The sequence below is a fragment of the Capricornis sumatraensis genome, chromosome 3, assembly GCF_032405125.1.
Source record: "Capricornis sumatraensis isolate serow.1 chromosome 3, serow.2, whole genome shotgun sequence".
NCBI lineage: Eukaryota > Metazoa > Chordata > Mammalia > Artiodactyla > Bovidae > Capricornis > Capricornis sumatraensis.
Window position 1 is genome coordinate 45175839 of NC_091071.1, and position 27216 is coordinate 45203054.

A 27216-nucleotide genomic window follows, 5' to 3' on the forward strand; every position below is an offset into this window, starting at 1 on the left:
AGTGCTAGGATACTTTCCCATCATCAAAACCTGATATCCATAGCAAGAAACTAAAACAATATTTTGAAGCAACTATCAACTCTCAGTTCAATTGCTCAGTCGTGTGACTGTGAGTCCTTGGACTGCAGCATGCCAGGCAGCATGCCAGGCTTCACTGTCCATCACCAACTCCCGGAGCTTACTCAAACTTATATCCATTGAATCAGTGATGCCATCCAACCATCTCATCCTCTGTCATCTCCTTCTCCTCCTGCCTTCAATCTTGCCCAAAATCACGCTCTTTTCCACTGAGTCAGTTCTTCGCATCAGGTGGCCAAAGTATTGGAGTTTCAGCTTCAGCATCAGTCCTTCCAGTGAATATTCAGGACTGATTTCCTTTAGAATTGACTGGTTTGATCTCCTTGCAGTTCAAGGGACTCTCAAGAGTCTTCTCCAAAACCACCATTCAAAAACATCAATTCTTCAGCACTCAGCTTTCTTTTAGTCCAACTCTCACAATAAATTTTTTTTTAAATAACCCAAGATCCAACAAGCAAGGAAGAAACATTGCCCTAGGTGTACTTGCCAGCTCCCAGATTCTAGAGACTTGGAATCCACAAAGCAGAATATCTGAGACCTTTTTGCATGGGGAAAGTTTGCCATTATTGGAAACATACAGACCTGGAATCCAACAAGCATAGGACATAAGGCCTTACCCTGGGAGTAGCTGCTCATCTGCTGAACTTGGAGGTCTGGATTCCTTCAAGCTGGGGAGCCAGGATCTTTTCACCTTGGGAATAGTTGCTTATGCCCAGATCATAGAGATCTGGTTTGCTAAGGAGAAGAGGAAAAAATCATGAATGCTCTTGGTGTTATTGCCCATTCTAGGATCCTAGAGAATTGGACTCCAACAAGCAGAGGAGCCTGTGCCTCTGTGCCTGGAGATTATTTGCTTTAGTGATTATTATTGTTTAGTGAATAAGTTGTGTTTGACTCTTCTGCAACCCCATGGACTGTAGCCTACCAGACTAATCTGTCCATGTGATTTTCCAAGCAACAATACTGGAGTGGGTTGCCATTTCTTTCTCCAGGGGATCTTCCCAACCCAGATAACCAACTTGTGGCTCCTGTATTGCAGGTGAATTCTTTACCACTGAGCCACCACTCAGACCTTAATGATAAGAGATCCAAAAAGCAGAGAAAAATGGACATGGTGCCATAGGAGCTTGTAAAAATTTTGGACTCAAAAGATCAGGGACCCATAAAGTAGAATATATGAGATCTTTTTTTTGCCCAAGTAGAAGTTGCCCCAACTCAACACAGAAATCTGAACTCCAACAAGCAGACTCCAACTACTCTGAAAGTAGTTGCCTATATTCAGATTAAAGATCTGGAGTGCAATAGCAAAGAATACAGTGCTTTGGTGACATGAGAGTAGTTTCTAGAAAATTGGGAATTATCAATCAGGGAGACAAGGTCCTGTGCCTTAGAAGGTATACATACTCTAGACTTAGATATGTGGAAAACAAAGAGCAAAGAAGGTTAATTTTTGGTATTATGGGAGTAGTTCCTTACAACCTGAACTCAGTATTCCAATGAGCAGGAGAGATGTAGGCTTGGTAACTGTAAGATTATGTGCCCATACTCAAAACAGAAAGATCTGGAATCTAACCAGTAAAAGATGTGAGGTGATGATACCCTGAACATAGTTGTCATACTCAGAACATAGTTACCTGGGATTTAATAAGGTCAGGAGACAAGACATGATGTCCTCACAGCAGCTATCATACCCAGAACTACAGACCTGAGACTCAATAAGGAGAAGAAAACAGAGCTTACTGTCTTGGAAGTCTATTCTTTCACTCAAACCCCAGAAATTTGGGATTCAACAAGCAGGTAAAAAAAGTTTTGATGTTTTGTGCATAGAGGATTATACTCAGAAACTAGAGGCTCATTTTTTAAAATATTTATTTGTCTACACTGAGTCTTATTTGCAACACAAAGGATCTTCAATCTTCACTGTAGCACGCGTGATCTAGTTCCCTGACCAGAGACAGAACCCAGGCCCGAGCATTGGGAGTGCAGAGTCTTAGCCACTGGATCACCAGGCAAGTCCCGAGGCTCATTTTTAATAAGGGTATTTGACTAGGTCTCGGTGCTCAGAGAGTATTCTCCCAAACTTGAATAGAGACCTGAGATTCAATACAAAGGAGACAAGGCTCTGTTTCTACTTCTGCTTTATTGACTATGCCAAAGCCTTTGACTGTGTGGATCACAATAAACTGGAAAATTCTGAAAGAGATGGAAATAGCAGACCACCTGCCCTGCCTCTTGAGAAACCTGTATGCAGGTCAGGAAGCAACAGTTAGAACTGGACATGGAACAACAGACTGGTTCCAAATCAGGCAAGGAGTACGTCAAGGTTGTATATTGTCACCCTGCTTGTTGAACTTCTATGCAGAGTACATCGTGAGACTGGTGGGCTGGAAGAAGCACAAGCTGGAATCAAGATTGCCAGGGGAAATTTCAATAACCTCAGATATGCAGATGACACCACCTTATGGCAGAAAGCTAAGAAGGACTAAAGAGCCTCTTGATGAAAGTGAAAGAGGAGAGTGAAAAAGTTGGCTTAAAATTCAACATTCAGAAAACTAAGATCATGGCATCTGGTCCCATCTCTTCATGGGAAATAGATTGGGAAACAGTGGAAACAATGACAGACTATTTTTGGGGGGATCCAAATCACTGCAGATGCTGACTGCAGCCATGAAATTAAAAGACACTTGCTCTTTGAAGGAAAAGCTATGACCAACTTAGACAGCATATCAAAAAGCAGAGACATTACTTTGCCAACAAAGGTCCATCTAGTCAAGGCTATGGTTTTTCCAGTAGTCATGTATGGGTGTGAGAGTTGGACTATAAAGAAAGCTGAGTGCCAAAGAATTGATGCTTTTGAACTGTGGTGTTGGAGAACACTCTTGAGAGTCCCTTGGACTGCAAGGAGATCCAGCCAGTCCATCCTAAAGGAGATCAGTCCTGGGTGTTCTTTGGAAGGAATAATGCTGAAGCTGAAACTCCAATACTTTGGCCACCTCATGTGAAGAGTTGACTCATTGGAAAAGACTCTGATGGTGGGAGGGATTGAGGGCAGGAGGAGAAGGGGACAACCGAGGATGAGATGGCTGGATGGCATCACCAACTTGATGGACGTGAGTTTGAGTGAACTCTGGGAGTTGGTGAAGAACAGGGAGGCCTCAGTTCAGTTCAGTTCAGTTCAGTCGCTCAGTTGTGTCCAACTCTTTGGGATCCCATGAACTGCAGCATGCCAGGCCTCCATGTCCATCACCAACTCCCGGTGTTCACTCAAACTCACATCTACTGAGTTGGTGATGCCATCCAGCCATCTCATCGTCTGTCGTCCCTTTCTCCTCCTGCCCCCAATCCCTACCAGCATCAGAGTCTTTTCCAATGAATCAACTCTTCTCATGAGGTGGCCAAAGTACTGGAGTTTCAGCTTCAGCATCAGTCCTTCCAATGAACACCCAGGACATCCGTTAGGGTCGACTGGTTGGATCTCCTTGCAGTCCAAGGGACTCTCAAGAGTCTTCTCCAACACCACATTTCGAAAGCATCAATTCTTCGGTGCTTAGCTTTCTTCACAGTCCAACTCTCACATCCATACATGACCACTGGAAAAACCATAGCCTTGACTAGACGGACCTTTGTTGGGAAAGTAATGTCTCTGCTTTTCAATATGCTATCTAGGTTGGTCATAACTTTCCTTCCAAAGAGTAAATGTCTTTTAATTTCATGGCTGCAGTTAGCATCTGCAGTCATTTTGGAGCCCCCCAAAATAAAGTCTGACACAGTATAATCATTAGTACAGACCTTAAGGAAAAACATACCCTTGAGCAAGATGAGTTGTTTTATTGCATAATCATTAGTTCTGGGCTTAAGGAAAGTCTTAGAATAAATAGATTGTTGCCGTAACAAGTCAGAGGTTAAGAAAAAAATGTCTTATGTGACAATAGTAAGGAATATATATTAAAAAAAAAAACCCACTTGTTCTTTTTCTTCCTGGAGAGCCCTGAACCCCTTATCAACCTAAGAATCAACTGTCTCACTTATAGTTAATATTCAGAGCTGGTTTCCTTTAGGATTGACTGGTTTGATCTCCTTGGAGTCCAAGAATTCTGAAGAGTCCCCTCCAGCACCACACTTCAAAAGCATCAATTATTTGGTGCTCAGCCTTGCTTGTTATCCCACTCTCACATCTGTACATGACTACTGGAAGAACCATAGCTTTGACTATAGACCTTTGTTGGCAAAGTGATGTCTCTGCTTTTTAATAGACTATGTTTTTCACAGCTTTCCTTCCAAGAAACAAGTGTCTTTGAATTTCACAGCTGCAGTCACTGTCCACAGTGATTTTGGAGCCTGAGAAAATAAAGTCTGTCACTGTATCCATTTTTCCCCATCTATTTGCCATGAAGTTATGGGGTTAATTAAGAGATATAAATTACAAAAGTGAGCCAAGTAGAAATTCTGATGTTGAATAGTACAATAACTGAAATGAAAAATCTCCTGGAGGGGCAAAATAATAGATTGAAGCAGGAAAAATCAAAATCAAAATCAATGACTTGAAATTATGTTGATTGTGATTATCTTGCCTGGGAAACAGAATGAAAATAAAAAGAACAAAGAAAATAAACACAGTCTCAGAGGTGTCTAGAACACCTATCTAGTGTACAACTATACACATAATGGGAGTTGCAGAAGAGAGATCAAATGGGCCACACGCACCTAGGAAGAATATGTGTTCTGCTGCTGTCGTTTGGAATATTCTAGAGAAAAGCAGGAGAGTAGTTCTCTCTAGGCCAGAAGGCAGTGCTGTGAGACAGAAGGAGAAGGTAAGTTCTTCTGTTACTGAGTCCAGGCTTACTGTGTTCGCCACACGATAGGCCAATAAATCCAGGAGATGAGGTGTTGAGGCAAGGAATAAAACTTTATTTGGCGAGCTAACTGATGGAGAAGATGGCAGACTATCATTTCAGAACAAGCAAAAGCTGAGAGAATTCAGCACCACCAAACCAGCTCTCCAACAAATGCTAAAGGATCTTCTCTAGACAGGAAACACAGAAAAGGTGTATAAACTCGAACCCAAAACAACAAAGTAAATGACAACGGGATCATACTTATCTATAATTACCTTAAATGTAAATGGGTTGAATGCCCCAACCAAAAGATAAAGACTGGCTGAATGGATAAAAAAACAAGACCCCTATATATTGTCTACAATAGACCCACCTTGAAACAAGGGACACATACAGACTGAAAGTGAAGGGCTGGAAAAAGATATTCCACACAAATAGAGACCAAAAGAAAGCAGGAGTAAAAATCAGATAAAGCATATCAGATAAAGTAGACTTTAAAATAAAAGCTGTGAAAAGATACAAAGGACACTACATAATGATCAAAGGATCAATCCAAGAAGAAGATATAACAATTATAAATTTATATGCACCCAGCATAGGAGCACTGCAATATGTAAGGCAAATGCTAACAACTATGAAGTGAAGTGAAGTGAAGTGGCTCAGTCGTGTCTGACTCTTTGCAACCTCGTGGACTGTACCCTACCTCCATCCATGGGATTCTCCAGGCAAGAATACTGGACTGGGTTGCCATTTCCTTCTCCAAGTATGAAAGGGGAAATTAATAATAACACAATAATAGTGGGAGACTTTAATACCCCACCCACACCAATGGATAGATCAACTAAACAGAAATTTAACAAGGAAACACAAATTCTAAATGATACAATGGACCAATTAGACCTAATTGATATCTGTAGGACATTTCACCCCAAAACAATGAATTTCACCTTTTTCTCAAGTGCACATGGAACCTTTTCCAGGATAGATCACATCCTGGGCTATAAGTCTAGCCTTGGTAAATTTTAAAAAATTGAAATAATTCCAAGCATCTTTTCTGACCACAATGCAGTAAGATTAGATGTCAATTACAGCAGAAAAACTACTAAAAATGCCAACATATGGAGGCTGAACAACACGTTTCTGAATAACCAACAAATCACAGAAGAAATCAAAAAAGAAATTAAAATATGCATAGAAACGAATGAAAATGAAAACACAACAACCCAAAACCTATGCTGCTGCTGCTAAGTCACTTTAGTCATGTCCAACTCTGTGCGACCCCAAAGACGGCAGCCCACCAGGCTCCTCTGTCCATGGGATTCTCTAGGCAAGAATACTGGAGTGGGTTGCCACATCCTTCTCCAACCCAAAACCTATGGGACACTATAAAAGCAATGCTAAGGGGAAGGTTCATAGTGATACAGGCTTATCTCAAGAAACAAGAAAAAAGTCAAATAAATAACGTAACTCTAGACCTAAAGCAACTAGTAAAGGAACAAATGAAGACCCTCAGGGTTAGCAGAAGGAAAGAAATCTTAAAAATTAGGGCAGAAATAAATGCAAAAGAAGCAAAAGAGACCATAGCAAAAATAACAAAGCTAAAAGCTGGTTCTTTGAGAAGATAAATAAAATTGACAAACCACTAGCCAGACTCATCAAGAAACAAAGGGAGAAGAATCAAACCAACAAAATTAAAAATGAAAATGGAGAAATCACAACAGACAACACAGAAATACAAAGGACCATAAGAAAATACTATCAGCAACCATATGCCAATAAAATGGACAACTTGGAAGAAATTCTTAGAAAAGCATAATTTTCCAAAATTGAACTAGGAATAAATAGAAAATCTTAACAGACTCATCACAAGCACAGAAATTGAAACTGTATTCAGAAATCTTCCAGCAAACAAAAGCAGAGGACCAGATGGCTTCACAGCTGAATTCTACCAAAAATTTAGAGACGAACTAACACCTATCCTATTCAAACTCTTCCAGAAAATTGCAGAGGAAGGCAAACTTCCAAACTCATTCTGTCATTTCAAAATAACCATCTTGTCAGAGTCTGGATGCCAGGTTCTTTTATAGATCAGAGATCCAGTGAGGTGAGGAAACAAAGTAAAAATACCATTTAATTCTTGCAAATATGTCCTAGATTGGCAAGCCTCAGGCAGGGGATGTGTTAATTTTTCTTCCTGCAATCTACAGGTGAACAGCTTATGAACACAGGCACTTTAGTTTAACAGTCAGTCAGAGCAGGGCAGGGTTCCCTGAGGCAGGCCATAATGTATGCTTATATATAAAAAAAAAAGTGGCAAAACAAGCAATAAACTTTGAGGAACAGATTCAACATAGAGTCAAATTAACCCTTCCTGGTTACACTTCTTGGGTGCGGCCAACAATCTAGATTTTGGCCTAGGAGGTGGGTAGCAAAAAATTAGCTGGGAATTGACTGTATAATACTTTATTTCACTGTTTTTGATTACTTTTCTATGTGTTTTATATTTCACAATTTGCTGTGCTAAGTCACTTCAGTAGTTTCCTACTCTTTGCGACATTATGGACTGTCTATGGGATTCTCCAGGCAAGAATACTGGAGTGGATTTCCTCCTCCAGGGGATCTTGCTGACCCAAGGGGTCTCTTATGTCTCCTGCATTGGCAGGCAGGTTCTTTACCACTAGTGCCACCTGGGAAGCCCATAGTTCACAATAAACAAAGTATAAAAACAGAAAGAATTGATAGCTATGCACAATCAAAGATATTTAAATTTCACTTCCCACAAATAATTTTTTCTTCTCCTTACCTCAGTACTTATCTCTGTAGAAAAGCTGGAAGAGTTTTGGATGTGGGAAGTTGTTTCTTTTTTTCTTAAAGTTTTTAAGAACTTCATTCAAAACTTCATTTTGAATTACCCATATCACCTTAAGGTATAATTATCCTTCTTTATCCTATGTGAAAGATAAGACATTGCCTGCCATATCGGTAAACAAACAATGTTGCAGCCATCAAGCCACTACAGCTAACTCTGATAGTGAATCTTAAGGGAACTCAGGATGGAGAAGAATGGACTACCCACTGCCAAGCCCTCAGCCGCTACAACCACCCCCAGTGGTGCACCTTGAGAGAACTCAGGATGGAAAAGAAGAGAATACTGGCCCTAGATAGCTAAAGTGCATATCAAAGAAATGCTTTCAGTGCGTCCAGATTCTTACATCTTCTCATACAGAGAAAAATATTAAATTCTTTATCTGGTTCTTTTTAATCACCTGTAATCTTTTGATGGTCTGACTACTTGGTTATTGTTGCAAAAACACCTATATATTCTGGCTTCTTTCTTACCTCTTCAGAGCAGTCTCTCAGAGTATCTGAGAGGCTGCCTCCTAGGTTTAAAGTCTTCAGAATGTCTGCCAAATAAAACATAATTCTTAAATTCTAAGTTATGCGTAGTTTTCAGTCGACATAGGTGTCGACTGAAAAAGATGCACAATTTGAGAGTTGCAAATTAAGTTTTGTTTGGGCAAAATGAGGACTGCAGCCTGGGAAACATCACCTCAGTTAGTCCTGAGAGACTCCTCCAAAGAGGCAGTGGGGGAAGGTCAATATATAAGATTTTGGTGAAGGGGGAGTTCAGTGCAATTAAGCACTCATTAAAAGAAGATTTTCTGCTAGTCATGAGGAGCTGATGTAATCATAAAGGGATTTAGTGCTTTTCTAGATATGAAGACATCCAAGGATTGAAATCATGAAATCAGTTCCTGAAAATATTTAACTATCTAAAGGCCTGTTCCACTAGACTTCCTGAAGCACAGAGTGCCTCACTCCATTCTGAACTCTCTCAGAGGGTGTTGAAGGTCAGTAGCTACTGCAGCACAGGGTTCAATCTCCACAGAGGTAGATCGCAAATGCCCTTGTTGCTCAGTCACTGACAGTGCTCTTGGCTGCCAAATTGTAGTTGACACCTAGAACTTTAAAGCTTTCTCCAAAAAATACCACTGCACTTAATGAAACCTAATCCACTGGCTAGGGCCTCGAAACAGGTTGCTGCTGGCCGCTATGGTGCCTCCAGCTTGGTCTGAAAGCCCTTCTCAGCTTCAAGAATTTATTATTTACTAGTTGGTGTATGGGTCAGCATTTCTGGGTGTGGTTAGAAATTATACAGTAGGTACCCAAGACTCAACGTAGGCCTGTACTGAGAGGGCTTTGCCTCCTTCAAGGTCAGAGAAGCCAGGCTTCCCTGTGTTTGTTCTGAGCTGGCTGACTCAGCCCAGACTTACATACCCCCAAAACTTTCATGAGTGTAAGCAGTTCTTTACAGAAAACTGCCTTCACAGGAAGCCACTTTTCTTGTTAAAGTTATATCATAGCTAACTTTTAAACTAGGCACTACCATTGGTAAGGATAATTATGACAACTAAATAGCTCAGAAATCCCACTGGGGATGTTAGATAAAGAGGGAACTTCAGGGGAGACCACAGTTAGTTAATGAGCATTCAAGAAAGCAGGTTTGCTTAACCACAGAACCAACAGGCTTGCTTAGCAACAAAACCATGCAACAGAAGCATAAGATTTGCCTCAAAACAATAAAACAATGGTGGCACATTCTACCCAGTGACTCAGTAAGTTAATGATTCCTAGGACACGCTTTCTGCACACTTAAAAAACAATGATTTACTGAAAGTTGAAACTTCAAAGTGAAAGACCCTCCTTGTACTGAAACCTGAAATAATTTTTTCACAGTGCCATGACAGTTCTGGCTTGATCATGTAGGAACAAAAAAACTCTCCTGCCCATCCTGGAGGGCTTCCAAGATGGTGCTGGTGGTAAAGAACCCACCTGCCAATCCAGGAGATGGAGGAGACGCAGGTTTGATCCCTGGGTTGGGAAGATCCCCTGGAGAAGGGCATGGCAACCCACTCCAGTATCTTGCCTGGAGAATCCCATGGACAGAGGAGCCTAGCAAGCTATAGTCCATAGGGTCACAAAGCATCAGACATGACTGAAGCAACTTAGCATGCAAAGCACATCCAACCTGGAGGAGGAGCTGACAATGGAAATGTGATCTCTTCTCAAAATGAGGAAGAAGATGGTCTTTTGCCCCCTTCTCAGTTTTCCTTTGATTAGAAAACTGTAGCCTGCTAAGTTTTCAGCAAATTGCACCCTCTCACTTGCCTGCTTGTAAGCCTCACAAGTGTCCTATTCTAACAAATCACTTTTTATCTATCATTTTGCCTCTTGATAAAATCTTTCTGCACTGAGACTTAAAGAACTGGAGCTCTTTCAGTTCAGTTCAGTCAGTTCAGTTGCTCAGTCATGTTCGATTCTTTGTGACCCCATGAATCGCAGCATGCCAGGCCTCCCTGTCCATCACCAACTCACGGTGTTCACTCAGACTCACGTCTATCGAGTCCATGATGCCATCCAGCCATCTCATCCTCTGTCGTCCCCTTCTCCTCCTGCCCTCAATCCCTCCCAGCGTCAGAGTCTTTTCCAATGAGTCAGCTCTTCGCATCAGGTGGCCAGAGTACTGGAGTTTCAGCTTTAGCATCATTCCTTCCAAAGAAATCCCAGGGCTGATCTCCTTCAGAATGGACTGGTTGGATCTCCTTGCAGTCCAAGGGACTCTCAAGAGTCTTCTCCAACACCACAGTTCAAAAGCCTCAATTCTTTGGTGCTCAGCCTTCTTCACAGTCCAACTCTCACATCCATACATGACCACAGGAAAAACCACAGCCTTGACTAGACTGACCTTAGTTGGCAAAGTAATGTCTCTGCTTTTCAATATGCTATCTAGGTTGGTCATAACTTTTCCTCCAAGGAGTAAGCATCTTTTAATTTCATGGCTGCAGTCAGCATCTGCAGTGATTTTGGAGCCCCAGAAAATAAAGTTTGGCACTGTTTCCACTGTTTCTCCATGTATTTCCTATGAAGTGATGGGACCGGATGCCATGATCTTCGTTTTCTGAATGTTGAGCTTTAGGCCAACTTTTTCACTCTCTTCTTTTACTTTCATCAAGAGGCTTTTTAGTTCCTCTTCACTTTCTGCCATAAGGGTGGTGTCATCTGCATATCTGAGGTTATTGATAATTCTCCTGTCAATCTTGATTCCAGCTTGTGCTTCTTCCAGCCCAGCGTTTCTCATGATGTACTCTGCATAGAAGTTAAATAAGCAGGGTGACAATATACAGCCTTGACGTACTCCTTTATGTCAAGGCTGTTGGGGGCCCCTAATACTTCACCTAGTAGTTTCACCATCATCTACTCTTCTCCCACCCAAGCACACCACTCAAATCTTTTAATCACACAAAACTTTGCCTAAATTGTCAGTTCTGTAGGTCAAAGAAATAAAAATGAAGAATAAATAATTAACAGACAACCAGATTTCTTCCCTAGTCTCCTCTTCAGCAATCTCCTGAACAAACTATTGAGGCAGAAATTGTTAGGTAGTTAGTGTAGGAACTCTGAGACCTCAGCCTTTTCAGGAAAAATCCCACTTCATTAACCTAAAACTATACCCTTTGTTCTGAATTCCTGGCTTTCAGAGTCCTTGGACTGATTAAATTATCAGCACTCAGATCCAGGAAAGGGTAGTAATTAACTTCTGTTCCATATGCCTGAGGGAAAAACAGCTGGTGATCATTAATCTTTAGACTATACATCTGATCCATTGTAAAATGGACATGGTTCATGAAAAAAGTCGTGGGATGGTGACTTAATGTCCATGAAAACTAACAACCTGAGGATCAAAAGAAGACATAAAGATGTCAAGTTAAACATTGTGACCTTTAAACTGATTGGTTAGAAATGACACATGTTAAAAGTAGAACCAATCAAAAGTATACAAATCAATGCTAGTAAGGATATAAACTGCTGTACGTCCCACCTTTTCAGGGCACTTCCCCCCCTCTCAGTGTCTATGCTGACAGCTTTGTATTTTCTTTCTGAAATAAATCCTGTTTGCTTGCTACTGTGAGTGTTTGAGTGTTTGTGCAGTTCATTCTTTTCTCTGTGAACAAAAGCTCAGATTCACTTTTCACTGTGTGACCAAAACTGTTCGAACAAGATACTTCTAGATGAAGATCACAAGAGGTCAACAAGCCTGTACACAAGCTTGTACACAGTAGAGGATGGTGATGACTCCCTATCTCAATGATTAAGTGCGTTTACTTTTACATTTCCCTTTAAAAGTTTCAGGGCCAAGGAGAATCTTCAGAGGTGGCTTTTTGGGACACTGAGCCTACCAACTCCTTGAATTTCTGGCATCCTGATTAAGGTCACTTTTCTTTTCTGCTGTTTGTATATGATTGATTTTGTAAATTGTAAGCAGCAGGACTCAGTGCATTCAGTAACATGAGCACTCTCTCAGATGGGGCTAAACACTGACTTCTCAAGGCCTTTTGGCTCCACCACAGACCCCGGAGCCTGCTGGCATCACTACTGTGGACTCCCTGTTCCAGACAAGAAGGCTTTTCCTAGACAGCCTCACCTCAGTCGCAAGAAATAGAGGTCCAAAGACTCTGACCAGAGGGCTTCTTCCTTCAAGAACCCCTTGTCAGCCTCAGCTCTTTTCATGGGACTCATCCAACAGAGCTAGGAAGAAGTTGCTTTAAACCATGTTCAGTGAATAAATATGCCAAGGACCTATGGATTTCATAATTCCTGAAAGAGAAGTCAAGGGGCTAGCCTCTTCATGGAGGATGGGGCAGAAGACACTGCTTTCTGCTCTCCTTACTCTTTCTCTGGCCAAGCAAGCAAGGTCAGGAGAGATCAGCATGCCCAGAAGAAGCCTCCTCCCTCCCTTCTCTTTCTTCTGTGACTGGAGTGTATGAGACACGTGCCACACTGGGATGGTTCTGCAAACTTCCTTCTCCAAGTTGGCTGTATCATGGTTTTTAGTACCAGAATTAGATGAACAAAACTGGTACTTTACTGAATATTACTTGGGAATGTGCATACTACTTTGGATACTTCCACTGTTTTATCTCTGTTACAAGTTAAATGTTGTGTTATACTGAGTATTGGTAAATGTGTGGTGGTATCAGAACTGTCAAACAATGTTTGTGGGAGTAGAGAGTAGTAAAATCACATTACAAAGTTGTTTTGTGAACATATTCCTACCCTCAGAAATTCCACCCCTAGGTATTTACACAAGAGAAATGAGTGCATATGTCCACAAGGAGATTTGTATAACAATGTTCATAACCATTTAAACAATTATTTATTTTGTTTTCGGCTGCACTGGGTCTTTGTTGCTGCACACGGGCTTTCTCTAACAAGGGCTAGTCACTATGGTGGCTTCTCTTGTTGAGGAGCGCAGGTTCTAGAGCATGCAGCCTTCAGTAGTTGTGGCACTCAGGCTTGGCTGCCCCCCGCCATGTGGAATCTTCCTGGACCAGGGATTGAATCTGAGTCCCCCTGCACTGGAAGGCAGATTCTTAACAACTGGACCACCAGGAAATCCCATAGCCATTTTTCTTCTTAATATTCCCCAAGTTCATACAATCTAAATGCCCATCAACCAGAGAATGGATAAATCCTGTGATACTCACTTAATGGAGTACTACACCCACACACAGAATGAGGCAGTAGAACATTCAATAACATGGACTAATCTCACAGATATTAGGTTGAATGAAGAAATGAGGTACAAGGGAAAATTCACTATATGGTTTCACTCATATGAAGTTCAAGGGCTTCCCTAGTAGCTCAGTTGGTAAAGAATATGCTTGAATTTCAGGAGACCAGGGTTTGGTCCCTAGGTCAGGAAGATCTCCTGGAGAAGGAAATGGCACCCCACTTCAGTATTTTTACCTGGAAAATCTTAGGGACAGTCTTGGTGGGCTAACAGTCCATGAGGTCACAAGAGTTGGAGATGACATAGTGACTTCACCACCACCATAAGAAGTTCAAGAAAGCAAACTAAATGATAAAATGAACAGGAGTCTTCTGGGGTCTTAGGAATTTTGTTTATCTTGATCTGGGCAGCAGTTAGATAGATAGATAGACCAAGCTGCACACTTAAGATTCCAATTAGTAAATGTAGAAAAGCTGACTTGGAGAAGGCAATGGCACCCCACTCTCGCACTCTTGCCTGGAAAATCCCATGGACGGAGGAGCCTGGTAGGCTGCAGTCGATGGGGTCGCTAAGAGTCAGACATGACTGAGTGACTTCACTTTCACTTTTTACTTTTGTGCATTGGAGAAGGAAATGGCAACCCACTCCAGTGTTCTTGCCTGGAGAATCCCAGAGGCGGGGGAGCCTGGTGGGCTGCCGTCTATGGGGTCGCACAGAGTCGGACATGACTGAAGCGATTTAGCAGCAGCAGAAAAGCTGACTGACTTATAGAAATCACCATTTCATCATATTAATTTATTCAGGCAATGAATGAAACTATTAGTTGAAAGGATGAAGGGAGAGTTTAGAGTGGAGGGATCAGGTTCTTATCACCTGAACCCACTGACCTTACAGGCATTGGGTGCCTCCAGATTTGATACAATAGACATAAAATCATTAGCACTATCTATGTCATATTTTTAACATTAAAAAGTAGAACTGGAATCTAATTAAACATGTAAAAGTAACATTCAATGTATAGAAAATATGAATAGAAGAACAAATAAAATTTTGTCACACACAAAAAAACTAGCAGACTTCATTAGTTATCTATTGCTGTACGACAAAATTAGAGGCTTAAAAAGTATTTATTATCTTACAGTTTCTGTGTGTAAGGACTCAGCATGGCTTAGCTGGTTCTCTCCTTAGGGTCTCACAAGGCTGAAATCAAGATATTGACTGAGACTCTTTTTAACATTAAAAGAGTTAAGTTAGCATTAACATTCTTCTCCCCATAGAATTCTCCAGGCAAGAATACTGGAGTGGATTGCCATTACCTCCTCTAGGGGATCTTCCCAACCCAGGGATTGAAACTGCATCTCTTAATACTCTTGTATTGCCAGACTGATTCTTTACCAATTGAGCCACCTGGGAAGCTCTGTGTGTAAAAATGAGTAAATAGTTTTTTCTGAGTAAGACTTGAGTTCCTCCTGCTTTTAAAATTAATAGAATCAATCTGTTGGCTTTGTGATACCTAGTTTATCTATTCAGATACCTTTTATGAGCGTACTTCCCTTACTATAACTGATGTATGGAGGAAACTCTAACTGCAAATACACAAGAGAAAAAAGAAAGAAAGGGAAGAAAAAGACAGACACACAGACAGATAGATAGATGGGTAGATAAACTGTCCTGAGAGGCCTGCTTGCAAAGTTTTCCATTGGGTGACCTCTGGGAACTTGGATTTAGTTAGGCCTCTGACAGCTTCATTATTATCTTTTCCCCTAACTGATAAGAATGGTTCACTGTGCCTGTTTATTGTGCAAACAATAGGGGTTATGTTGAACTCTTGCTTTTCTGTAGGAGGTCTTGAATTTCGGTGTATGACTGACCACAGAGAAAATCTTTAGACTCCTGGGGTCAGGCAAGTTTTCATGGCAGATTGCACTTCATACATGTTGTCACAGCTCATTGTTGAAGGAATTAAGCACATACTGTGTGACCTTGGAAAGAGAACTCTTGGAAGCTGACTCTTGATTTCATCCAGACTTCAACCTATGGACCTTTCCCTTTGCTGATTTTGCTTTACAGCCTTGCATTGTAAAAGCCAACGTCATGAGCATGACTATATGCTGAGTCCTTATGAGTCTTGCTAGTGAATCATCAATGGAGAAGGCAATGGCACCCCACTCCAGTACTCTTGCCTGGAAAATCCTATGGACAGATGAGCCTGGTAGGCTGCAGTCTATGGGGTCCACAAAGAGTCAGACACGACTGAGTGACTTCACTTTCATTTTTTACTTTCATGCATTGGAGAAGGAAATGGCAACCCACTCCAGTGTTCTTGCCTGGAGAATCCCAAGGATGGCGGAGCCTGGTGGGCTCTTATCTATGGGGTCGCACAGAGTCGGACACGACTGAAGTGACTTAGCAGCAGCAGCAGCAGCAGCAGCAGCAGCAGTGAATCATCAAACCACTGAATGGTCTTGAGAACCCCCAACACAGATGCTTAATAAGAACATAGAACAATGAAAGAAGAACTCAGACACTGGATAACAAGACAATGGATAAAATGAAAAAGAAAATTTCAGAGCCAAAGAAATAGAACACCACCATTATCCTATTAGCGGTTTTCTCCTACTGGTTGTTGTTCAGCCACCAAGTTGTGTCCGACTCTTCGAGACCCCAAAGACAGCAGCACACCAGGCTTCTCTGTCCCTCACCATCTCCTGGAGTTTGCTCAAGTTCATGTCCATTGAATCGGAGATACCATCCAACTTCTGTCACCCTCTTCTGCCTTCAATCTTTCCCAGCATCAGGGTCTCTTCCAATGATATATATGGAGATAATTAAGAAAATACAGATAAGATACTATTCAACACAAAGAGAACTGGAGTCTTTAAAAGAGAATTTACCTGATAGAACCCAAGAAGAAGAAGGATAGTTTGAGGATATTTAAAAAACACAGTGGTAGGGACTTTACTGGTGATTCAGTAGTTAGGAATCCACCTGTCAATGCAGGGAACATGGGTTTGATCCCTGGTCAGGGAAGTGGATCCTGCAGGCTACAACTAAAAGATCCTGTATGCCCAAATAAATTTTAAAAATATATTTTAAAAAACCCACAGTGGTAAAGAATTGGCTGAAAGAAGGAAAAACAATCTACAAAAGAAAGGATATACTGTGCGCTAGGAAGAACGATATAGATTGAGCAATATTGTAATATACCCTGATTGAGCTATTGTGCTTCAAGAATAAATAATTCTGGAGGCACTAAGCAGAAGAGAGGTGAAATAAAGAGTCTCTCCTACTACCTGTTTCCTTAAAACTTTTGACGCAAACAGCAAAATAACAGGATTAGACAGATTTGGAAGAATGAATTCATAGATTTTTAAAAAGTGTTATTCTCAGTACTTCTATATACACTTGAAATACTTTATGATGAAGGAAAACAACAGCTTTTTCAATCTTTCCTGACTTTTCATTTGCATTTTTTATTTGCATCCCTGACCATGAGGGACCAATGTCCACTATTGAAGCTGACCTTGCTCTTCCTCTTTTGCATGTGAGTAAAGGGTTCCACCCAGTTTCCATCCATGAGCCGTGTCTCTCCTGGCAACCCTGACATCTACAAACCATGGAGAGAGTAGATGCTGGCAGGCATTCCTATGCTATTTGCTATCCTCCATGCAGTAGGACTTTTTCCTGGGGTGGTTACAGGTGTCATTTGCTTGACAAATCCATTTCCATACAGGCTCACACACTCTTTTTTATTTTCCTTGTGAAATTAAAAAAAAAAAATCAAATCTGCAGTGTAATTGTTTCATCTGTAAATACTTTCATAGTTGTCTGTAATAGTCAAGATATTAATATAGTCACAATTTTATTACTATACCCAAGAAAATTAACAACCATTCCTCAACATTATTTATACCATGTTTGGGTTCAATTTCCCCTGACTTTGGACTCAGACTTAAAATAACATTGAATGTCAGAAGGCAATGGGACAATACCCACAAAGTTTTAGGAAAATAAAGTGTAGCCTGGAAATATAAGACATGTCCATTTTGTAGTTCAAGCAAACTCTCTGTAAATAAAAAAGCCCAAAGAGTGTAGAACCCATAGTTGTTTATTTTTAATATACAGTCATTAAAAAATTTCCAGTGGATCAAAGATGAATGGGAAACCTTGGTAAAAGGATGATATGAACAATGACTCACTTTCATATATATTTAAGAGACCTCTGAGACCATATCAAATGCACCAACATTTGAATTATCGGAGCCCAGAAGAAGAAGAGAAAAAGAAAGGGCATGAGAAAATTTTTGAAGAGATTATAGTTGAAAGTTTCCCCAACATGGAAAAGGAAATAGCCAATGAAGTCCAAGAGGCACAAAGAATCCCATACAGGATAAACCCAAGGAGAAAACACACCAAGACACATACTAATCAAACTAACAAAGACTGAACACAAAGAAAGAATATTAAAAGCAGCAAGGGAGAAGCAACAAGTAATGTACAAGGGAAATCCCATGTGCTTAACAGCTGATGTTGCAGCAGAAACTCTGCAGGCCAGAAGGGAATGGCAGGATATATTTAAAGTACTGAAAGGGAAAAATCTACAACCAAGATTACTGTACCCAGCAAGGATTCCATTCAAAATTGATGGAGAAATAAAGAGCTTTTCAGACAAGCAAAAATTAAGACAATTCAGTACCACCCAACCAGCTTTACAACAAATGTTAAATGGACTTATACAGTCAGGAAATACAACAGAAGGAAAAAGATCTACAAAATTAACCCCAAACAATTAGAAGATGGCAATAGGAACACATATATCAATAATTATTTTAAATGTAAATAGACTAAGTGCTCCAACCAAAAGACACAGACTGGCTGAATGGATACAAAAACAAGACCCATATATATGGTGTCTACAAGAACCCACGTCACACCTAAAGACACATGTAGACCGAAAGTGAGAGAATGGAAAATATATATTCCATGCAAACGGGAAGCAAAAGAAAGTTGGAGTAGCAATCCTCCTAACAGACAAGTGAAGTTGCTCAGTCGTGTCCGACTCTGCGACCCTGTGGACTGTAGCCTACCAGGCTTTTCCGTCCATGGGACTCTCCAGGCAAGGATACTGGAGTAGGTTGCCATTTCCTTCTCCAACAGACAAAATAGACCTTAACATAAAGAAGATTACAAGAGAGAAGGAAGGACACTACATAATGATCAAAGGATCAATCCAAGAGAAAGACATAACAATTGTAAATATCTATGCACCCAAAGTAGGAGCACCTCAATTCATATGTATTTAAGATAGGTATGAATAAAGAATAGTCTCCAAGTGTTATATGTCTCAACACATAAAACATTTCAAGGAGTCAGAAAGTAAGCCGATTTCCTCACTTCTCATTGATACTGTCTAAGTTTGAAATGTGGAATTAAGAAAAACATAATAACTACCATCTCTTACTGATTTTCATTTAAATTTTAGTGGTATCTTTAAGGAACTAATATCCCTTATGGTGTATTAGTGTTTATCTCATCTTGGGTAGTTACTTCAGTTTCTTTTCAGTTTTTTAAATGTTAAATCCAAGTTATGTACATGTGCCTTCCCACTGGATAAAATGTCTACCATACATCCATATCCTGGAACACTGTCTGGAGTGGAGTTCTCAATGGTAATAAGTTACTATAGCGGTATGAAATTTGAGATGATGTTATATTCTCTAAATTTATTGAGTTTTCTTTTTTAAACTTAGCATGCCTCCTTTTCCAAAAGCGCTTTAGTCTTTTTCTTTTAAGTAGCATTATTAGAAAAGTAAAACATTATGATTTTGGTAATGTTGTTGCTGCTGTGTCCACTTGCTTCTGCTGAGATTTAAGATACAAGATGTTGTTTATGTTTTCAAAAAACATCATTGATGTTTAGTAGTATATTTAAAAAGAATAAGCAACCACTTCATACCTACTAGAATGGCTATGTGGAAAAGACTATGGGAAAATAAGAAGTATTGGTGATAATTTGGAGAAATTGGAACCCTCATGTATTACTGGTGGGGACATAAAATGATATAGTGGTTGTGGAAAAGTTTGGTGGTTCTTCAAAAAGCTAAATATAGAATTTACCACGTGACTCAGCAATTCCACTCTTAGGTATATACCCCAAAGAATTTAAGTCAGAGACTCCAATGGATACTTTCATGACAATGATCACTGTAACAACATTCACAACAGCCAAAAGGTGGAAACAACTGAATTGTCCATCAAAAGATGACTAGATAAACAAAATGTTGTACAGTAGTCCTCCTTTGTGCTGTGTCACTCAATCGTATCCGACTCTTTGTGAACCCATGGGCTGTATCCTGCCAGGCTCCTCTGTCCATGTGGATTCTCTAGGCAGGAATACTGGAGAGGGTTGCCTTACCCTCCTCCAGGGGATCTTCCCAACCCAGGGATTGAACCCAGGTCTCCCGCATTACAGGTGAATTTATTACCATCTGAGCCACTGAGGAAGCTCTAGAATACTGGAGTGGGTGAGCCTGTCCCTTCTCCAGGGGATCCTCCCAACCCAGGAATTCAACTAGGGTCTCCTGTATTGCAAGTAGATTCTTTACCATCTGAGCCACCAGGGAAGTCCCCTGTAACCTGCAGGCAATATGCTCCAAGAACCCCAGGGGATGCCTGAGACTTCAGATAGTACTGAACTCTATATACACTGTGTTTCCCCCAGTAAATACATACTTGCTGCTGCTGCTGCTAAGTCGCTTTAGTTCGACTCTGTGCGACCCCATAAAAGGCAGCCCACCAGGCTCCACCATCCCTGGGATTCTCCAAGCAAGAATACTGGAGTGGGTTGCCATTTCCTTCTTCAATGCATGAAAGTGAAACGTGAAGGTAAAGTTGCTCAGTCGTGTCCAACTCTTAGCAACCCCATGGACTGCAGCTCATCAGGCTCCTCCATCCATGGGATTTTCCAGGCAAGAGTACTGGAGTGGGGTGCCACTTATGACAATGTTTAATTAGTAAATTATGCACAGGAAGAGATTAACAACAATAATGATAAAATAGAACAATTGTGACAATACATTGTAATAAAGGGGCTTCCCAGGTGGTGCTAGTGGTAAAGAATCAGTCTGCCAATGCAGGAGACATAAGAGATGCCGGTTCAATCCCTGGGTCAGGAAGATCCCCTGGAGGAGGGCATGGCAAACCCATTCCAGTATTCTTCATGGAGAATTGCATGGACAGAGGAGCCTGGTAGGCTATAGTCTATACTGTTGTTCAAAGTTGGACATGACTGAAGCGAATTAGCATGCATGCATGGTAACGAAAGTTATGTGAATATAGTCTTTCTCGCAAAATATCTTCTTGTACAAATGTGATGCCTTTTTCATCTTGACTAAGCACTTATCCCTGTGGCCATAACTTCTGCAGTTTGAGGTGTAACAGCAAAACCAGCACAGATTTCTTTTTCCTTCTTCACAATTTCATGAATAGAAGATTCATTCTAAGTGTAGATCATATGACCTTAGAATACAGTTTGTTTTCTTTCCTTTACTTTTTAAGTTGAGAACTTTCACCTTTTCACATGACAGAAGTACATTAGAGCTTCTCTTTGGCACATTCAAGTTGTCAGCATCACTGCTCTTGTACTTTGGAGTCATTATTAAGTAAAATAAGGGTTGCATGAACATTAACACTGTACTACCAGTAGTCGATGTGATAACTAAGATGCTATGAAGTGACCAAATGGATGGTATACAGTGGGCAAAGGGATAATTCATGTCCTGGGCAGGATGGCATGAGATTTCATCACACTACAGTACTCAGAACAGCATGCAATTTAAAATTTATGAATTATTTATTTCTGGAATTTTCTATTTAACATTTTAGACCACGTTGAGTTTGGGTAACTGAAACCAAGTAAAGTGAAACCTTGCATAGAGGGGACTACTGTATACACCTACAGTGGAATATTACTCAGTCATAAAAGGAATATTACAACACATGCATGGACAAATGCTACAACATGCATGAACCTCAAAAATGTTATACTGAGTGACACAAGCCAGTCACAGAAGGACAAATATAGTTCAATTCCACTTATATGAAATATCTAAAATAGGCAGATTCACAGAGCAGAAAGTAGCTTACTGGTTGCCTGGAAAAATCCCATGGATGGAGGAGCCTAGTGGGTTGCAGTCCATGGGGTTGCTAAAAGTCAGACACAACTGAGCGACTTCCCTTTCACATTTCACTTTCATGCATTGGAGAAGGAAATGGCAGCCCACTCCAGTATTCTTGCCTGGAGGATCCCAGGGACAGGGGAGCCTACTGGGCTGCTGTCTGTGGGGTCGCACAGAGTCGGACACGACTGAAGCGACTTGGCAGCAGCAGGGGGAGGAAAATGGGATAAGCTTTATGGTTACAGAGTTTCTGTTTGTAATAATGGAAAACTTTTGGAAATAGTAACAAGGGTTGCTCAATATTGTCAATGTAATTAATGCCACTGAATTGTATATTTTAAAATGGTTAAAATGGTAAGTTTTATGTTATGTATACATTACCACAACAACAAAGAATAAGCAGAGACTAGATTCATTCACCATAAAAGTTTTCATACAGAAATAGTATTTGATTTTATATTGCTTCATAAACTGATGTATATAGGTATAGATTGATACTCTTCAGCATTTTTAAAACTTAAGAAAATGGTCACTTATAATAGAAAAACAAACTGGTAGCAACCTTACTGTTGAAGCAGTCTGAGCTCAGGTTGGAAAAGAATTTCCAGGCATAGAGTATTTCAGAAGGGAATGAGTTTATTAGGAGGAAAGAGCAGAGATAATGAAGGTGCTTTAAGTGCAGCAGGCCAAACTCCTGACAAACCAGGGAGAGTCAGTATTTTTGTGGCTTAGTAGCCAATCTTTATAGTTTCAAGACAAAAAAAAATTCCTGCTGGAAGGTTGGCATTAGGTGATTGGTTGAGGAGCTATAGGCTGTTTACTGGAGTGGGCATCTTTGCCTAACTTGGAGTTAGGAGTTTGGTGTTAGTGATGATCAGGGGCTTTTGGCAAACGTTATAAAGGGGTTCAATTAGCTTCTTGGGTGAGGTTGATTCTGGGCTCTGCTCCTGTGGCCTTGGTACAAGTCCTTGTACCTATGGCCCGGGGCAGGACTCAACACTAACAACCAACAACAGCCGAACAGTTACACAGATTATGGTAATTAACTTTACGGGAGATTACATTATCATTTCTGTATTTCTATATGAGAACTTTAATGCTGAGAAGGAAATGGCAACCCACTCCAGCATTCTTGCCTGGAGAATCCCATGGACAGAGGAGCCTGGTAGGTTCCCAGTCCATGGGATTGCAAGAGTCAGACATGACTTAGCGACTAAACCACCAACACCATACTATCATTAAAACAATCATTATGCAGCAACATTAAAACTGATTATGGTATATTAAATAGAAAGGCTATTTTGTATATTGTGATTAAATTGTACTTTAGGTAGGAAAACATTTCAAATAATAACTATTAGGCTAGGGTAGTGAGCTTGAGTAATTTTAAAATACTGTTCCGTGTTTTCTGAAATTTGGTACGTTTTATCAAAAATAAATTGGGATAGACAGTATGATCACAAGCTCACTGCTCCAGTGCGGAGGCAGATGACTTCATTTAGTGGTCCCATTTGAGTTTCCATAGGTGGCTTGGCTTCAGGCCCCAGGGGCGGCTCCCTGCTGATCCCGGACCAGCTTTGTGGGAGTCCATGATCCCAGTTAGGACTGCGTCTTGTTGGCGCTTTTTCAGTCCCGAATATTGGATGGGACAACCACTAAAAATTATGTGTTTATCTGAGATGCAAACTTAACTGGGGGTCCTGTATTTGCAGTTGCCAAATCTGGAAACTCTGCCTCTCTACACCCACCCACCTACAGTCTCACTCCACCCCTCACCGTCGCCGCCTCTCTTAATGAGCTCCGAACCCTCATTCGCTTCCTCTCGGCGCTCACCCTCCTCCCAGAACTCGGGATCCACCCTCCGCCTGACCTCCACGAGGAGCCCAGACTCCACCCAACCTCCGTGCCGCCCAAGGTGCCCCCACCCCTCCCGCCCGCCCCACAGCCCAGTCGCTCTGCGGTGGAGCCGGCCCCCGCCTTCTGGCCGGGCGCGCGAGCGCGCAGGCGCAGAGGGCGGGCACGGGCGGAATGGGGACTGCGGCTGCTGCAGCGGCGGCGGCCGGGGAGGGGGCGCGCAGCCCGAGCCCCGCCGCCGTGTCGCTCGGCCTGGGCGTGGCCGTAGTGTCGAGCCTGGTGAACGGGTCCACGTTCGTGCTTCAGAAGAAGGGCATCGTGCGCGCCAAGCGGCGAGGTAGGGCGGGCAGCGGCCCTGCTCGGGGTGGGGGCGGGGGGTGTGGGGGGAGCCGCCGAAGGGTGTTGGGAGAGGAGCTGCCTCAAGTAGGGGAGTGTTCGGATCGTCAGACCAGGCGGGGCACCTCCGAAGGGCGAGCTGCGCGGGCGGGGGACCCCTTAGCCCACCCGGAGCGCAGGCACAGACGCTGCCCTGCGCGCCAGGAGCGTCTCTGCTAGGAAAGCTGCCGGGGACATCAGCCGCCCGCCCTGAGCGATGGTAGTGGTGTCGCCGCCACTGTTTTTTTCTCTTCCCAGCGGCTGCCAAGGCCGTCTTCAGTTTTATAAGGTTTTTCCAGCAGACTTCTTTCCTGCCTCGCAGACCCAGTCCCTTTGCAGCCATGCAGCCCGCCTACCTGCCCTCTTTTTGTCGCCCCGTGTCCCTGTCACCTGCATTCGCCGGCTGCTTAGGGAAAGCTTCTTGTGTGCAGTATTTCCGGAATGGTCAGAGTCCACTGCCGGACCGGGAGGAGCGACTGGCCTCCCACCTTTGCTGTGACTCGGGCCTGGGGTGCACTTAGAGGGCAGGGTCTGCTGACCTCTCTCCCCGCAGTGGCCATATCAGTGCCGAAGAAAAAATGTGCGCTAGGCAGGCCAGGGTGGGACTTGTGGGCCAAGGAGGCGCTTGGCCTCGGGGTCTGTGCTTTCCTGTGGCTTCTGTTCCTGAGGTCCTCGACTTGAATCATCTTTGGTTTAGATTTGACCTATTTGACTACAATGTATGGATGTGAGAGTTGGACTGTGAAGAAAGCTGAGCGCAGAACTGATGCTTTTGAACTGTGGTGTTGGAGAAGACTCTTGAGAATCCCTTGGACTGCAAGGAGATCCAACCAGTCCATTCTGAAGGAGATCAGCCCTGGGATTTCTTTGGAAGGACTGATGCTAAAGCTGAAACTCCAGTACTTTGGCCACCTCATGTGAAGAGTTGACTCATTGGAAAAGACTGATGCTGGGAGGGATTGGGGGCAGGAGGAGAGGGGGATGACAGAGGATGAGATGGCTGGATGGCATCACCGACTCAATGGACATGAGTTTGCGTGAACTCCGGGAGTTAGTGATGGACAGGGAGGCCTGGCGTGCTGCAATTCATGGGGTCGCAAAGAGTCGGACACGACTGAGCGACTGAACTGAACTGATTTGACTACAAATGATTTTCAGTGTGAAGAACACGCAAGACAGATTAAAATAACCAAGAATGGGCCGACTGACTATTGCTTGAGGTGGACACTCCTTATCAGTATTGAAAGTGAGAGATGTGCAGGGTTTTTTGCCAGTGTTCCTGTGTCCTAAGAGAGGTTGAGATTGTTTACTGAAGGCAAGATGTAGCATGCTTTAAAACTGCTAATGAACCTGTCCAGAAGGACTGAGAAGGTCTTGTGGTTGTTCATTGTGTTCTACAAGAATAGTGTTAGGAGCTTTCTGGGAAGCAGAAAGCCACCAGGTCATGGGTTTAAGAATAAGTTAACTCATTTAATAGTTCAAATTCTAGAATGCAAGTGAAACTCTCTTGAGTGCCCTGGATGTTCAACCATGAGTGAATTGAGGAAAGAGATAAAGGGACCTATAACCTCAAGAGAAAATATGAAATCATAGATATTTGTTAAAGAATTCAGCTTCAAAGGGAAAACGTTGCAGTCTATACATAAGATCTAAATGAAATCTAATGTAGTTTCCCTTAGATGCGGCTGTAAACTCTAAGGTAGGAAATAGCCATCTGGCAGCTGCACACTTTTCAGGGAGCACCTGTCAGTTTGAGGGGCTTTAGGGTGAAGTATTTGCTGTAATTCAAAAAATAAACAACATATGTGCCCTTGATAGGATGGGTACCTGATCTCCCGAACCCAGTCTAACCATGAGAAAAACACCACACAAAGCTGAATTCAGATATAGCCTGAAAAATATCTGCAGCCCTCCTGTCAAGGCTGTAAAGTCTGAGAGATTGTCAGAACCAGGAGGAACCTGAGAACTCATGACCATATGACATTAGGTAAAATCTAGGGAAACCTGAATATAGACTTAACAGAAAACAATGATTATTGAGTAAAACTAAATGTGTTGTTTCAGCTCAGCTTATGTGTTCAAGGGAGTTAGTGAATAAGAAAAAACCCACAGAAACCTGAAAAAAAATTATTGATGCTTTTATTTATGTTTGCACACTATGCCCTTAAATTAATGAGTGAAAATGTGGTATTTGCTAATTTCGTTCTTCCCCAGTTACTATCCACCATTACTAATTCAAGCTAGCTGCATTCCTCTCATAATGGTAGAGTATGGACATAGAGTCTTGTTTTGATAAATTAGTTTTCATTTGTTCAGCAGATGTTCATGGAAGTCTTATTATATGTCAGACACTGTTGTAGGTATCGAGGACAAGTAATTTCAAAATCAGCTCCTCCTGAATCCTTTTTCTGCTTCTGCTGACAAGCAGCATAGTTGGCCATTATGAAATGAGTGAAATGGAGGAGATGGGAGGACAGAGGAGGTGGCTGAAAACTGGGGAGTCAAGTTCTTGTGTTAAGGAATGGTTTCTAACTCTGCAAAAAGCTGTCTCACTTAAAGTTTCAACTTTATTGCATTGCCATGCACCAGCATTTCTTTTGAGTCTTAGCTTCAGGAGAGCCACCATTCTGGTCACAGCCCTTTTATTGGCTGGGAGGGGTTGGGGTACAGCTTCCTCTGTTACTAGCTTTCACTCACCCTTGAAAGGACCTGGAATAGAATACCACACGTGGAATGAAAATGGATAGGCTAGGAGCACCGTCCACAACACAGGCTTAAGGTGAAACTGCCTCGCTTCTGGGTGGCTTTGAAGGACTCAAGATGGGAAGAGGTCCGGGAGCACCTGGGGCTACAGGACATTGATAATATATTTAGTGTTAGAACCCACTTGAAGCAGAGCTTTTAAAAGAGAAACAAGATAATCATCGAGTATAAAGATGTTTGTTGAAAGCCAGTTGCAATATTAGAATTCCTGTGCTGGTAGATAGGCTAGGATGGAGCCTCTTAGCTAGGGGGATGGTGTCCTACCCTCAGACTGACATTGTAGAGACAGACTAAGGAAAGTCATATGCAAGGATTTGCTGGAGGCTTTGGAGAACTACATAAATGAGTAACTCTATTAGAATGCCCTAAGCCTGGAAGAACCATGAACTTTTAAAAAATTCCCTTTGATTAAAACCAGGTCAGTTCAGTTCAGTTGCTCAGTTGTGTCCAACTCTTTGCGACCCCGTGAATCACAGCACACCAGGCCTCCCTGTCCATCACCAACTCCCGGAGTTTACCCAAACTCATGTCCATCAAGTCGGTGATGCCATCCAGCCATCTC

The 27216-nt window shown here is 42.0% G+C and overlaps 1 protein-coding gene across 1 annotated transcript in view; it reads left to right on the top strand.

Annotated features, from left to right (window-relative positions):
- The first annotated feature begins 23690 nt into the window (after positions 1-23690).
- NIPA1 (NIPA magnesium transporter 1) overlaps positions 23691-27216 on the top strand; it is a 48473-nt gene continuing 44947 nt past the window's right edge. The window contains exon 1 of the mRNA XM_068969349.1: positions 23691-23853. Coding sequence (XP_068825450.1) covers positions 23691-23853 — 163 coding nt within the window. The remainder of the gene's footprint in view (positions 23854-27216) is intronic.